Here is a 15,473-nt window from a genome sequence, read left to right on the forward strand (position 1 = left end):
AAAACCTTTAGATTTGCCTTAGTAACGTCTTTTCCGCTCTTCACTTCTCTCTTTTGCGTCTCACGTTAAGTCAACTGTCAGGTCATTTCCAAGATCATTTACTCGCTCACATATGTGGTTGCAGGGAATTTTGCCCTCTCAACTAGAAACATCTCCCTCCCCTCCATCCTCTTCTCCAGGCTTGTTCTTACTCGTCTATATGATTTATTTGTCTCTGTTCACTTTTACTAATACAAATTGATAAATATAATGATTAAAATAATCTGCTTAATTCATGTATGTTCTGTACTTGTAAAAAAAGTTTTTTCATATTAGTTATATACAAAGCCAGTTCATTCCAGCAAAAACCTCATTAAAGGATATTTTAAAGAAATCATTTAAGTTAAGTGACATGATCAGGAAACGAGAACATTTTAAAAAGAAGTCTCATTACATGGAAAATCATGGTATAGATTTGACACACCTTCTGCAGACAAGAGACATAAAATATAATTCGAAGGATAAGAATGAAGCCATAGACAGCTCTGTGGTACAGCAGAATATTATAAAACAACACTATATAGGACACAATCAAATTTCAAACTTTAAGAACAGATAGCAAATAGGAAAATATACGTGCTAATTATAAATGAAAACACAGTGAGAGGTAGGGAGTTAAAAATGCTCTCAGCATAGATTGACTTCATCGGAGAGACTGGCGTTGGGTATTAAGGAATGTGTAGAATGCGGTTGAGCACAAATTCCTGACAAAAATCCTAAGGAAAGGTCAAATTACCTCAAAATAAATGAATACATACCTATAGGTATACTGTAGTCATTTGAAAAGTTTTATGGCCCAAAGCAGTTAGTCAACCAATTAATTTTTTCAAATAATTGTTTAGTTCAGGGGACAAAGTTAAAACTGATACAATAGTTACTTCTCATCCGCGGTTTTGCTTTACATGTTTCCAGTCACCCTCGGTCAACCATGGTCCGAAAATATTAAATGAAAAATTCCAGAAATAAACAATTCATACATTTTAAATTCAGTTCTGTTCTGAGTAGCGTGAGGAAATCTCCTGCCATCCTGCTGCACCCAGTCCAAGATGTGAATCATTCCTTTGTTCAGTATACCCGCATGGTATACACAACCTGCCCCTTAGTCACTTGGCAGCCGTCTCGGTTATTAGAGGATCTGTCATGGTATCACAGTGCTTGTGTTCAAGTAACTCTTATTTTACTTAATAGTGGCCCCAAAGCACAAGAGTACTAATACAAAACAATAAATATAACAAATAGAATGATTAAAACAATCTCCTTAATTCATGTATGTTCTGTGTTTGTAAAAAAGAGTTTTATCTTACTAATTACATATAAAGCCAGGTCATTCAGCCAAAAAGAGTAGTGATGTTGGCAATACAGATATGCAAGGAGAAGCCACAAAGTACTTTCTTTAAGTGAAAAGGTGAAAGTTCTCAACTTAAGGAAAGAAAAAGAAATTGCGTGTTGAGGTTGCTAAGATCTACGGTAACTTTTATTACAGCATATTGCTATAATTGTTCTATTTTATTATTAATTATTGTTGTTAATCTATTACTGTGCCTAATTCATAAATTAAACTTCATCATAGGTATGTACGTACAGAAAAAAACATAGTGTATACACAGTTCAGTACTATCCGTCCTTTTAGGCATCCACTGGGGGTCTTGAGACGTATGCCCCGTGGATAATGGGAGCTACTGTAATTGACTATTTCAATAGACTGAACTGGTCCATCCAGTTAAAATGATCCTTAAAAGATTGGTGGTTGCCAGGAGATGGGGGGGTGGGATAGCGAGAATCGGGAGATGTTGGTCAAAGGGTACAAACTTCCAGGTACAAGGTGAATAAATCCCAAGGAAACAATGTACAGCATGGTGATTACAGTTAACAATACTGTATTGTATACTTGAAAGTTGCTAAGAATGTAGATCTTAAATGTCCTCATAAGAAAAAAGAAACAACTATGTGAGGTGATGGATGTGTTAATTAACCTTATTGTGGTAATCACTTCACAATATATACATATATTAAATCATCACGTTGTACACCTTAAACATACACAATGTTATATATATCAATTATGTCTCAATAAAGCTGGAAAAATAAGATCATTAAAAGACAAAGTCAGTATTCCAATGACAAAATAAGTAAAAGGAACATAAAATATGTGCTTTACATGGAATAATGTTGCTGGCTTGAGCTTAATTGGAGCATAATAATTTGCATAAAAATGAATATAATGATTTAATATGCTATATAAATAGGCATGAATGACATATGCTTACTAGAAAAAAATTTTTGTGAATTACTAAGCATTCACAATTTGTTTTTACTTTTAGTGTTGAGTTTATTTCCAAAACATTTTTAGTGTATTACTTTAAACCCAATTGTCAAGGAGGTAATAATTTTAAGTGGCAAAAGAGATGAGAACTGTAAAGAAAAAAAGTAACTTTTACATTACATTGTGAAAATATATCATTCTAGTAATCTCTCCGCAAGGATTTAAAAAAAAAGCTATGAAGAAAAGACTGTGGGCTTTTTTCTTTTGGCTACAGATTGTGCCTGATAAATCACTCATTACTAATTTTCCTTATCTATAACTTTCAGAGCTATTTTTCTTTTCAAAAAGATATATGTTTCATTTTCTAGCACTTACTCCAGTAGAAATTCCGGGGGATCCTAGTCTGGCCAGAAATGAAATGTCTTTTGGTGGACATTTGCACACTCCATGGGTAAAATTGCCTAGATAATGTACACATATTTAACAGTATTTCTTAATGTTTTCAAATACATTTTCTCCTTTATACTTTAAAATAGCCCTTTGACTGATAGCACGTAGCACAATTGTCACCAAGGCAATAAATGGTACTGTGTACATGAGAGCTGTCCAAACAAGTCTTTTAACTCTTAAAACAGGGGAAATAAAGTATCATTTTCCCATGCCTCAAAAAACCTTTAATTTTCTCAAAGAAAAAACTACATAGACACAAAGGACTTAGTAAAAGGCAGTGACAAATAGCAGAAAATAAAAAAATTTCACATTTAAAGGCATGGCTGTTCTTTCAAAAGTTTAAATCTTAAATTCCTCTAGGATTATAAGATTCACCAGAAAATGCTTGAGGTGAGGAGAACCCAACCTAGGAATTTACATTAGAATCTGCTATCTGAACTTAATTTAATAAATAAAAAAACAATCAAAGGCTATTTTCCTAATAGAGTCTCACCCAATGGGGCAGGTTAGAGAATAAGGGAGATAAAACTCATGCTGTCTCCTAATAAACAGCTTCCAGAATTGAGGATTGGCTCAAGAGAACTTCATTTCTAGATCTCCAATAAACTTGAGATAGAAGCAAATTGGACATTAATTTGTAAGTGCAGGCACTTTAGCCATGCAAGACGCAGACTATGTTCTTATTTTAATTACACATATCTGTCCATATAGGCATTTAAGAATATTTCACTAACATGGGTGTACTTCTAAGTATGAAAATATGGCCACAGCACAATATTATATGGTTTCCAGTCTACCTCAGGTAGACAACTTCATGGTTATTAATATCAGTCAAATGGAACCCAAATTGAATTCAGTTCTTATTTTTAACTCAAGTGAACAATGTTCTTAATCCTCCAAAAGTCTTTTCATAAACATTTTGATATTGGTATATTTCTTGGACTATAAATTATGCTCCAGTCTTCTTCTCATTAATTAATTAATTTTCTACTGTTAGACATAGGCACTAGAAAACTTCATCTTCAGCTAAGATGTTAAAGCAGAAGAGCTCAGCGAATGCCTGAGTTCTGAAGATCTGGTAGACTTGCTTGCTATGGGAAGGCATTTTTTTCCCAATGTTTCTGGGCACGTTGATGACAAACAGGGAGAGAGGTCCCCTTCTTAATAAATTTTGATTGACAGTTCTCTTGTGCTGAGTGTGATCATATGGTACCTAGTCCTTGCTGGCTCTGCCTGAAATGAGAGATCATGTGAATTCAAAGCCTAACTTAAATGTTCTGCCATTTTATTACTGGCAAGAGAGAGAATTTAAGTGGAATGTCAGTCAGGTTTTTATGTTTTCATCTGCAGCAGCACGCTTCAGTTAAAAATCCTCTGCCCTATCTATGTCTCCTAGATTTTTATGAATCCCATAATCCAAATTCAAATACTTCAATTTTCTCTAATATGATTTTAGGGGCCCTGATGTGTAAAAAAAGCTGTGATGGCAAGTGCCACTTCTAATTCATATGAATGACATTAATCCCTCCAATATGGTTCTCTTTTCAGTTTCTATAAAATAGTCTCCAATTCCTAAGAAAATGCTTACTGTTTATTAAGAAGATATATATTTATTTAAGTATTACATTCTTCTACTATTGGTTCTAGTGCCTCAGTTTCCTAGATGAGTAATAGATGTCAATAAAGCAGAGACCAATGGATTAAAAAGTACTCAACCAAATTTGCTCTTTGCAAGTAATATACAATTAACACATTTGTTTAATAGACATGTGTATGTCTTAGAGTAATTTACACAAATAGAATATACTTTTGTTTTCATTTATCTTAAAAAAAAATGTTGAATTCTTTCTTGTGAATTACTGCCCGTTTCTTTCTCATTGACTCTTCCCACCAGGTGCAAGGAACCATCTTCCCAGCTCCCAATTTCAATCCCATAATGGATGCCCAAATGCTAGGGGGAGCACTCCAAGGATTTGGTAAGCCTAATAATTTCTATCTTTTATTGTAATTTTTTTTCACTTTACCTTGGTTTAAGGCTACAATATCGGTGTAACCTAGCTCCAAAGAGCCCTGCTGTTTGAATTCTTCTTTGGCCACACCAATCTCAACGAGCTATGCCAACCCCAAGCACTCGCTTCTGCACTCTCCCGTCACTGATCTCGTTGTCACTGTACTTCTCCTTTTGTCTCACTTGCTGACTGGGTTGTAAGTTCCCAGAGCATGGAGGCTGGCATGTAGGTGCTTAAGAAATGGATGTTCAATGAATGAAACTAGAGTTTAGAAAAGGAATACAGAAAAAAGGAGGAAAACTGTTGAGTTCTCTTAAGAAAGATTTAATCCTTAAGATATGATACGGAGCTGTTAAACATCCATATATTTTCCTTAAGTAAAACCTGTTTTAAGAAGACTTCTGTGAGCATGAAGATAAACATTGACAACTTAAAGGAAACATTTGCATAAAACATGCAAAGCCTTTCATAAGAAAGCAAGTTCTTAACTTTAAAGACAAGGTCGCCTTTAGGAGAACTGTACTGTGTGTGTGTGTTCACACGCGCACGCATGCTCATCTTTGTGTTTTATTCACTAGTAGAACCCCATAGGAAAACAATAAAGGACTTTAAATATGCTCTCTAAAGTCGACTTTAGGAGTTTGCAGTGCTTTCATGCCTTTTAAAATATCAATCATCACTAGAAAAATATACTGACATACTAACAAAAAGTTATGGATTAACTTTTTCTCCAGGAGGGTAACTTTTGCTTTAAAACTACGAATCAGAGCAATCTATTCACTGAAAAATTTTCTTTTCTCCAGCTTCAATTTTCCTGTCATTGCAGTTTTAGGATCAGAATATGGATTTATTTTGACTATCATAATTTTATGCTTGCCAGTGTTGTAGGCTGAAGAATTTCAGGAGGTTTTGGTTTCATTGCAGTGTTCACTCTAGCATGCCAGAGCAAGAGCACAGCTCAAAAATGCTTTAAAGGTCCATCCATCCTGATGACCCTGGCAAAGTGCAATTGAAAAAGACAACTGCTCATGTTTTCCTTGGCTGCTGTGGGTTTTTTCTTAGCTCCATTATTATTGATATATAACATTGTATAAGTTTAAGGTGTACAATGTGATGATTTGATACACGTAAATATTGTGAAATGATTAATACAGTAAGGTTAGTAAACACGTCCTTCACCTCACATAATTACCATTTTGTTGTTATTGTTATGGTGAGAACATTTAATACGTACTCTTTCTTCATCCATTCATCTGTCAATGGACACCTGGTTTCCATGTCTTGGCTAATGCTGCAATGAACATGGGGGTGCAGATATCTCTGTGAGACAGTGATTTCATTTCCTTTAGATAAATATCCAGAAGTGAGATTACTATATCATATGGCAGTGATATTTTTCATTTTTGGGGGAACCTCCATAATGTTTTCCATAATGACTGTACCAATTTTCATTCCCATCAATAGTGCACAAGGATTCCCTTTCTCTACAGCTCTAGTCTTCTTGATAATACCACTCTAACAGGTGTGAGGTGATAACTCATTGTGGTGTTCATTTGCATTCCCTGATTTACATTTAACTTGTTCTTTTTTTCTAATTTCCTAAGGTGGAAGTTTAGATTTTTGATTTTAGGTCCTTCTTCATTTCTCACATATTTATTCAAGGCCATAAGCGTTGCATTTGCTGCATCCCACAAATTTTGATTGGTTATACTTTTATTTTCATTCAGTTTGAATTTTTTTTAATAATCTTGAGACTCCTTCTTTGACTTATGTGTTATTTACAAGTGTGTTGTTTCATCTCCAAGTATTTTGAGGCTTTCTAACTATCTTTCTATTATTGATTTCTATCTTAATTCCTTTGTGGTCTGAGAGCATATTTTGTACGGTTTCTATTTTAAACTGGTTATGGTGTGTTTTATGACCCCCAGAATGTTGTCTTAGTGCTACATGAGCCTGAGAAGAACGTGTAATCTGCTGTTCTTGGATGAAGTACTCTATAGATATCAATTATATGCAGTCGATTAATGATGTTGAGTTCAATCACCTCCTCACAGATTTTCTGCCTGCTGGATCTGTCCATTTCTGATAGAGAGGTGTTAAAGTCTCTAGATACCATAGTGGATTCATCTTTCTCCTAGCAATTCTATCAGTTTTTGCCTCACGTATTTTGATGCTCTTTTGTTGGGTACATACATAAGATTTGTTATGTATTCTTGAAGAACAGGCCCCTTTTTCATTATGTAATGGCTCTTTTTATCCATGATAATTTTCCTTGCTCCAAAGTCTTCCATGTTAAAATTATATAATTACTCCAGCTTTCTTTTCATTATGTTAGCATAGCATATCTTTCTCCATTCCATTATTTTTAATCTATCTGTATCTTTATACTTAAAGTTAGTTCGTTTTGTAGACCACTTAGTGCTATTTAAATATAATTTGAAATTTTAGTAATAATTATTTTCTTGCCTAGTAGGCCACTGTTTCCTATGTGACCACACAGTCAATGCTCATTATTCACGGATTCCATATTTGCCAATTTATCTACTTGCTTAAATTTATTTATAACTCCAAAATCAATACCTGTAGTGCTTTCATGGTCACTAACAGACATGTGCAAAGAGGTGAAAAATTTGAGTCACCAGACTGCCTATTCTCAGCTGACACTGAACAACAAGGTGATGCTCTGCCTTCTTGTTTCAGCTCTCACACTGTAAGCAAGTGTCCTTTTTATGGTCTATCTAGTGCTACATTTTTTGATATTTTATGTTTTTTGTTGGTGATTTGGCTCTTTAAAATGGCTCCGAGCATAGTGCTGAAGTACTGTCTAGTGTTTCCAAGCACAAGAAGTATTATGGAGAAAATATGTGCATTAGATTAGCTTCATTCAGGCATCAGTTCCGATGCTGTTGTCCATGACCTTAATGTAAATGAATCAGCAATATGGGACATCCTGAAAAAGATGAAAAATAAAGAGAAAATTCATTGTTCTGTGCATGAGGCTGTCTAGAAAATGCTAGAGTAACATCCATGCTCTGTTATGAAGCTATGGAAAAGCAGCTAAATTTGTGAGTTCGTGAGATGATAATTGATAACAATAATTTAAAAAGTGTAGTGGTCAGCTTTCTTTTGAGAGTAGTGCTGTCTGGCTTGCATGTTTCAAAAGGTGATAGAGCATAAAAATTGTTAAACTTTAAGGTTAAACAAGTTCTACAGATCAAGAGGCTGGAGAAGAATAATTCCTTAAGATATTCTTTAAAAATACTCCCTAAGTTTTATACAGGAAAAGCATAGGCAGAAGAGAAGGTTTTCAATGCTAATGAGACTGGTTTGTTTTACAAGAACATTGGAAAACAAATACATATAATATAAGCGGCATTTCTGTTGACAAAAATGTTGTAACCAGAAGGTCGTAGAAACTTAACCTTATGTTTCCCCCAGGAGCAATAGTTCAGGATTTACTAATTCAGTCTTCATGGTGACTTTGTAGAAAACTATGACAAATAACAAGAATCAACTGTACATTGTAAAAGCCTATAAAATGGTATGGTTCATCATACTAGGCTTTTCTGTTAAATTAGAAAATAAGAATTATCTAGAAATTTCTGTCCTAATGCAATAAGACAAGAAAGAGAAAAACATACAATGATTCTACAAAAGAAACCAAAATTCCGATTTGAAGAGGATATCATTGTATATCTCAAAATCTAAAGTAATCAACTAAAAAGTTGCTACAAATTATGAGAGTTCAACAATTTTTCTGGATATAAAGTAAACACAAAATTTAATATTATTTATTTAATTAAGCAATTGTGTGTTAAAAAACAAAAGAAAAATATAACTTGAAATATCAATAGAAATGCAAATATGAATAATTTTAACAAAATAAAGTTGCTCATCATTTGCCAAAACTCTACAAATCTTTGCTAAGTCTTGTAGGAGAAAAACCAACACTTAAATAATTCAGCAGATACATGATGTTAGTCACAGAAAGGAAACTTGACAGAAAGACAACTTTTCTAAATTGATTCCTAAGTTTACAGTTATTTTGATAACATTTTTGAGATCCATATAAAATTATTCCAAAATATCTCTGGCAGGATAAATGAGCAAGAATTGCTATGAACACTTTGAAAAGTAAAGAGTAATTCAGAGAAGTATGTTGTGAATAATTTCAACAGAAAAACAACAAAAAACAGAAGACTATAAAAATTAAGTAAATGTGATGATAGTAAAAATAACAATGGATATAACTGAAAAATCTATTATTAAAAATATGCTCATTTTGGAATGCCCATTAAGCAGGTAACAGACTCCTCTCGAACTACTTAATATCCCTTGAGCCCCCAGCTTTAACTGGGCTAGTCCCAGGACACCACGTTGCTCTATGCCTCTACTGGAGGCTGCCGTGTTTTCTCACAAACCATAAATTTCAGTCTTTGAAGCTGATTCTATACCTCCCTACTTTCATTTTCCAGCTTTCAGATCATTTCTTGTACCTGTATGAAACACCTTGCTCTTCCTTCTGTTCCTCAATGACACAGCCATCTACGTAAATCCTAGTCATCTGCCTTCATTCACTGGATATTTCAGCAGCTGACTCATAGTTTTCCTATGATCCTACAGCCATCCAGGGTGGCTTTAAGTTCCAAAAAGATGATCTGATTAATATCCTAGGCTTTCCATTTATTTTTCTCCTTATCTCCATTAAATACGTCCTTTAGTCAAAGAAAAATTGTACCACACAGAATTAAACAGGCTAGGGAGACTTTATTCAAGACTATTGCAATAGGGATCAAGACTACCACGATAGAGGAGAGAGACTGAACTCAATTTCTCTGAAACAAAAGACAAGAGAGTTTTTAAGCACTAGGTTGAGCTAATGGAAAAGTACTGCAGATTACCAGGGGCTGAGGGCATTGGTCAATGTGATTAGGTCATCTGTGTTTGCTAATTAACACATATGGAACTTTGGTTCCTACCCTCCCACAGAGAATGGGAGATAGGGGCTCCATCTTTCCTGATGATTATATTTCAAAGGGATGACTCCCAATTCCTTGAGAAAGAAATTTCTGTGTTGTAAAACTGGCAAGTGGTTGGGAGGAGATTTCATCACAAAAGGGTAAGGAAAGAATTTACAATTGCAAGTTTTCCAAAGTAAAGGCTCTCAGAAAAGGGAGTCAAGGACCTACAGTCAGGAAAAAAACCTGTCTAAATTTTAGTCAAGCTGAGGGGAATGTTAAGGCCTTCTTGGTCACTCTGTCTATAATTACAGCTAAACTTATCTAAACTAGTTGTGTATACAGATGCTGTATCAGTTCAATGAGCTGGTATACGAGGAAATGGAGCCCTCATAGCCCAGAAACAGAGCCTCAATTATGGGAGAGAGAGACCATGTTCCATGCAAACCACGAGAGGTTCACACCATCCCTCAGAAGGGTGCACGTCCCTTGTACTTTCATAATTTTCTTCTCCATTACTCTTCCTTCTTCTGGAGATTCTGAACTACAGGAGTTATTTTTGTCTTAATGTATGTTCATTATAAATCATATCTCTCAACTGTAAAATGAGAAAGGAATTGTGCCCATTTAAACACTAATCAGCTTGAAGGTCGGGGAAGACTTTTCTTGGTGGGGCAGGAGAGATGGTTGAAAAAACACCATATGGTTGAAAAAACACCATATACTTTACTCCTCTGTATTTTTCATTGAATTTTTTTAAAGGAAAATCTGTAGTAACAGCACCAAAATGTGTGATAGGAAGAACCTAGGCTTCATCATGTGGTGCTTTGCGATTTCCACTTGTAGTTAAAACTGCTCACTGCTCTAAAGTACCATCAGGAATAATGCTTGCACTTTGGTTTTGATCCTTAGATAATCTGTTCTTCCTCACTACAGAGCAGCAACTTCACTAACCTTCAGACATTATTCATTTCCAGGCTGTGACAAAGACATGCTCATCGACATTCTAACTCAACGCTGTAACACACAAAGGCTGATGATTGCAGAGGCATACCAGAGCATGTACGGCCGGGTAAGGTCGCTTCATCTTGACCTCCTTCTAGGGCAAACTCCTGAGAAATGGCAATGCTCTCAGAGAATGGGTACTGTTATTCTTTCCAGTCTTGCAGGTTACAAAGATTTCAGACTTCTCTGTATGTCAGAAACAGCTCCTACGCCTCTAACATGTTTGAAGGAATATAAAAAAGATACATCATCAAATGTGTCTATGTGTGAGGTATGGTCACCCTCACAGTGACTCCACCAGTCGTCTCTCAAAAATCGTTCAGCTTCATAAAATCAAAGTTCTGATGGCCTTACACTGCCAGTTGGTCCAATTATGCTAAAAACGTTATGTGGGAAACGCCCCTGTGTCAAGCTTTAGCCAAGGCAAAGAAAGAACTAATGATCATCAGGTCAAAAAACAAGATCCTTTCCTGCAATTCACCACAGGTCCTCACCTAACTCTCAACCAAAGTGAATTCCCTACTAGCTTTTCTTCTCACAGCATGTCGTTATAGAGACCATTAAAAAAGAATGGCAGTTAAAAATAGTTTAAGGCAATAAAACTATCCATAGTGCTCTAAAGTAATCACATTCTAATTCCAAAGCAAGTACCATTAAAGAGTCCTTTCTTCTGTTATGCATTTAAAGCACAGATTCAGAACAAAAACTCTTCAGGCCAAAAGGACCTGAAATAGCAATTACTTTGTCAACTAAGCATTGTCGATGAAACACTATCATAAAACCTTCTCTATAGAGTTAGTCCATGTAAATTTACTCCATCTGTAAACCTCAGCCTTCGAACAACTATAATACATGAAATAAAGGCTAGCCTTCTGTTTCAGAATAAATTAATAATCCAAAAAGCCACCACTACTAGTGAAATTAGTTGAATTAAGCCATAGAAGGAAACCAGTTATACTTTTTTCCCCCAGGTAAAACTGATACCTTAGCTTATGTTTCTATGACACTAGTGCTAGTTTTCTTTTGAAAGAGAAGGTAAAAACTATAAAAGTTGTAGCTTTAGTAATCTAATATTGTATTAATATGCATACTGCTCTAAGACCGGTCATTTTTCAGTGATTTTTTTAACCCAAAGGTTTACATACATCTTTGATTTTTATACATCAAATCAACTTAGGTTAAAGCATTACTTTATCAATCTCTACAAAATTACACTAAAACAGAATAAAACAATCAAGAAATCAGATATCACACTCAAGGCATGTAAATTCATTAAACAATTTATACTCTAGTGAAGCACATTTCACTATACATATAAGGTCTCAAAGTTTGTTAAATTCTCACTTTTGCTGAAGAATTCATGCCACATGGAACAGCTTGGCTAATACACTAAATTGCACCAACTGGGAGACAGGGAGTCATGCTGGCCCCTTTCCTCTGAGAGACCCTTATCATACAATAAGCTACCAAGTCTTAGGGCTGGCCCTGTGGCCGAGTGGTTAAATTTGCACACTCCGCTGCAGGCGGCCCAGTGTTTCGTTGGTTCAAATCCTGGGTGCAGACATGGCACTGCTCATCAAACCATGATGAGGCAGCATCCCACATGCCACAACTAGAATGACCCACAACTAGAATATACAACTATGTACTGGGGAGCTTTGGGGAGAAAAAGGAAAAAATAAAATCTTAAAAAAAAAATAAGCTACCAAGTCTTATAAATTATTTTTCCTCTCACACTTCTCTCGTTTCCCCTCACTTACACAGTCTTGACTCAGGCCTTCATCTTTTGGTGCCCAAGATAAAGCTGAAACTCCTAACTGGTGGCTGCTACCCTCTGTCCCTTCCCATCCTGGTCTACCCTCCAAACAGAAGCCAGGATGATTCCAAATGTAAATTTCCACTTTCCCACTTTAGTCCCTGAATTTCCTATTTCTCCCTCACAAATATCCACATGTCAGGGGAATAAATCCAAATGCCTTTCCAGGGCATACAAAGCTTTGCCTGCTTTGTTTCCGCCCTCCATCTTAAGCTCTCTCCCCTTCCTCACACACCAACCACTGGAGCCAAACAGAACTAACTGTAGTGCTATAAATTAACCCTGCCTGCTCGCTTTCCTTTAGTCAAGATGTTTCATTCATCTTCAATGGTCTGATTCTCCACTCCACACGCTGCACCTACTCATCTTCCCAGACACTGGACACTTTTCCTGACACCACTACTCCCCAAGCAGACTTGTAGTGCTACTGCATCCTTCATGGAGCTTCCCCTCGGTACCTAATGTCACATTAGTGACCTTGTCTATATCTGTTTCCCTTTACCAGAGTCCCACTTCTTGAACGCTGGAATACATCTTGCTCATCCTTGGAGCTTAGCACAAATGTCTGTCTAACATGCCAAGATTGCTTAATTAACGGCTGTTGAATGACAATGTGGAGGCAGAGGTAACTGCACCTCTTCCTATAACATGCAGTCAGACTTTGGTCGCTTCATGGAAACCTTTCCTGCTTCTCAACTTCACCCTCTGCCCTGGGCTAGGTGCTTCCTACTGGGCTCCCAGAGTTCTCTGTGCATATGCTACCATGGCTTTGCCACACTGGGTTGTGTTGGTTTATGGTTATCTCTTGCTAATCAGACTGCAATCTCCTGGAAAATCAGGGACTGGGTTACCTGCTGCTATTCCCCCAGAGCTCAGCCCAGGGTCTGACACAGAAGAGACTCTTCATTTATACAATAAGGGTATCTAAAGAATTATTTTCTGCCCATTTACGTTTTCCTTGAAAAAAAGAGGAAAAGATATCTTTATTATCTACTTTATAGTTAAAATGAATATTCATAAATAGCCTAAATTTCTCTTTTCCCTCTTTCCCTGCTCTAGCTGCTTCCAGGTTAATCCATCTGACCTTTAGTTAGGGCTTCTTGACCTTCCTTACTGCTGCTTTCAGAATTACTTCTTCCATTTGGCCACGGTGCATCTTCTGCTACCTTTCCCTTTCTGGGGAAAGAGTTAATAGATTTCCTGCATGTTAATCATTTTTATTTTTTATTAACTTGATTAATCAAGATTTGAGAGAATTATTTTCTTAGGTACTGAGTAAAGTGCAGTTCTAGGCATGCTATTTAAATAGTTATTTGTTGTCGCTAGTGACGTCAAGTCTCTGACACCTAGCGACTCTGTGTACAGCAGAGCTGAACCCTGCCCAATCTTTTCTTTGGCTATCCTCTCACCTTCTGGTGCCATATCAGATAATGCTTCGCTGTTATTCATAGGGTTTTCATTTCCAACTTTTTTCAGAAGGTGGTGGCTAGGTCCTTCTTCCTGGTCTGTCTTAGTCTGGAAGCTCTACCGAAACCTGTCCACCACGGGTGACCCTGCTGGTTTTTGAAATACTGGTGGCATAGCGTTCATTACAGCAGCAACACAGCCACCTCAGTATGACAAGCGACAGATGTGTAGTGTGGTTCCCTGACCAGAAAACGAACCCAGGCCGCGGCAGTGAGAGTGCTGAATCTTAACCACCAGACCACCAGAGCTGGCAAATACTTATTACTTGATATTTTACATTAGTGAAGTGCTGCTGGATTCCATCAATAACTTTGCCTCACCCAAAGCAAAAACTAATCCCTAGATTCAATTGAAGAGCCCTCTGGAATGCCTCTGATTGACGTATTTATCAACATAATTAATGAGATCTCTCCTGATCTTCCACACCAAAGCAAAGGGAACAATTAAATGCTTCTGGGGCTGGAGGGAGAGAGAGTATCCATACCTGACAAGTTTGGCAATCAGACAGTGATTCCTAAAGGAGTCCAAATTTAGCATTGAAGCATTTTGTTTTCCCAGTTTTCATCTAAAACAGGAATGATGAGCTGTGAAATATCCTGGCATCTGGAATTCATTACACCCATAGCATTGCTTATGTATTTTAGTGCGTAGGCTGACTTCCCCAAAATCACACAGTAAGAACTTGAATCAAGATTATCTGACTCCAAATCATGTCTTCCGAAGCTTCTCAATAATGCCAGTTGTTCTCAGCTGACTTAACAAGACTCAACAGACTTAACAAGGGCAGATATCTGCACTGCTAATTCCCTCATACCCTTCAAGGCTTTGCTCAATGTCATCTACTCAAGAGGGCCTATCTGATCTGTCATCCACCCCGAAGCCTATTCCCCTTCACCTGCTCTTTTGCTTTTCTCCATAATGCTATTGCCTTCTAACAGAGTATATAATTTATTTACATATTAAAATTATTCTTTACTGTTTGCCACCTCCCTCTAGAACACAAGCCCTGCAAGGGAAGAATCTTTGTTTTGTTCACTAATGTGTCCCAAGCACTTACAACAGTGGCAGGCACACAGGTGGTGTTACAGACCGAATTATGTCCCCTCAAAATTTATAAGTTGAAGCCCTAACTCCCAATGTGACTCTGTTTGGAGAGAGGCCCTTTAAGGAGAGGATTAAGGTTAAATGAGGTCATATGGGTGGGGCCCTGAACTGATAGGACTGGTAAACTTATAAGAAGAGGAAGGGATCCCAGGAAAGGCCATCTGAAGACACAAGAAAGTGGCCATCTGTAAGCCAGGAAAAGAGGCCTCACTACAAACCAATCTTGCTGGTACCTTAATCTCGGACTTCCAGACTCCAGGCTGTAGGAAAATAAATCCCCGTTGTTTAAACCGCCCAGTCTCTGGTGTGCTGTTATGGCAGCCCAAGCAGACAAACACACCTGATACTCAATGAAGAGATGT

At 36.8% G+C, this 15,473-nt stretch overlaps 1 protein-coding gene across 1 annotated transcript in view; it reads left to right on the top strand.

Annotated features, from left to right (window-relative positions):
• Positions 1 to 15,473, top strand: part of ANXA10 (annexin A10) — an 84,044-nt gene that overhangs the window by 26,943 nt on the left and 41,628 nt on the right. Inside the window, exons 2-3 of the mRNA XM_046657590.1 lie at positions 4,647 to 4,728; positions 10,697 to 10,791. Of these exons, the coding sequence (XP_046513546.1) occupies positions 4,647 to 4,728; positions 10,697 to 10,791 (177 nt within the window). The remainder of the gene's footprint in view (positions 1 to 4,646; positions 4,729 to 10,696; positions 10,792 to 15,473) is intronic.

This window comes from Equus quagga, chromosome 3 (assembly GCF_021613505.1).
Source record: "Equus quagga isolate Etosha38 chromosome 3, UCLA_HA_Equagga_1.0, whole genome shotgun sequence".
Taxonomy (NCBI): Eukaryota; Metazoa; Chordata; class Mammalia; order Perissodactyla; family Equidae; genus Equus; species Equus quagga.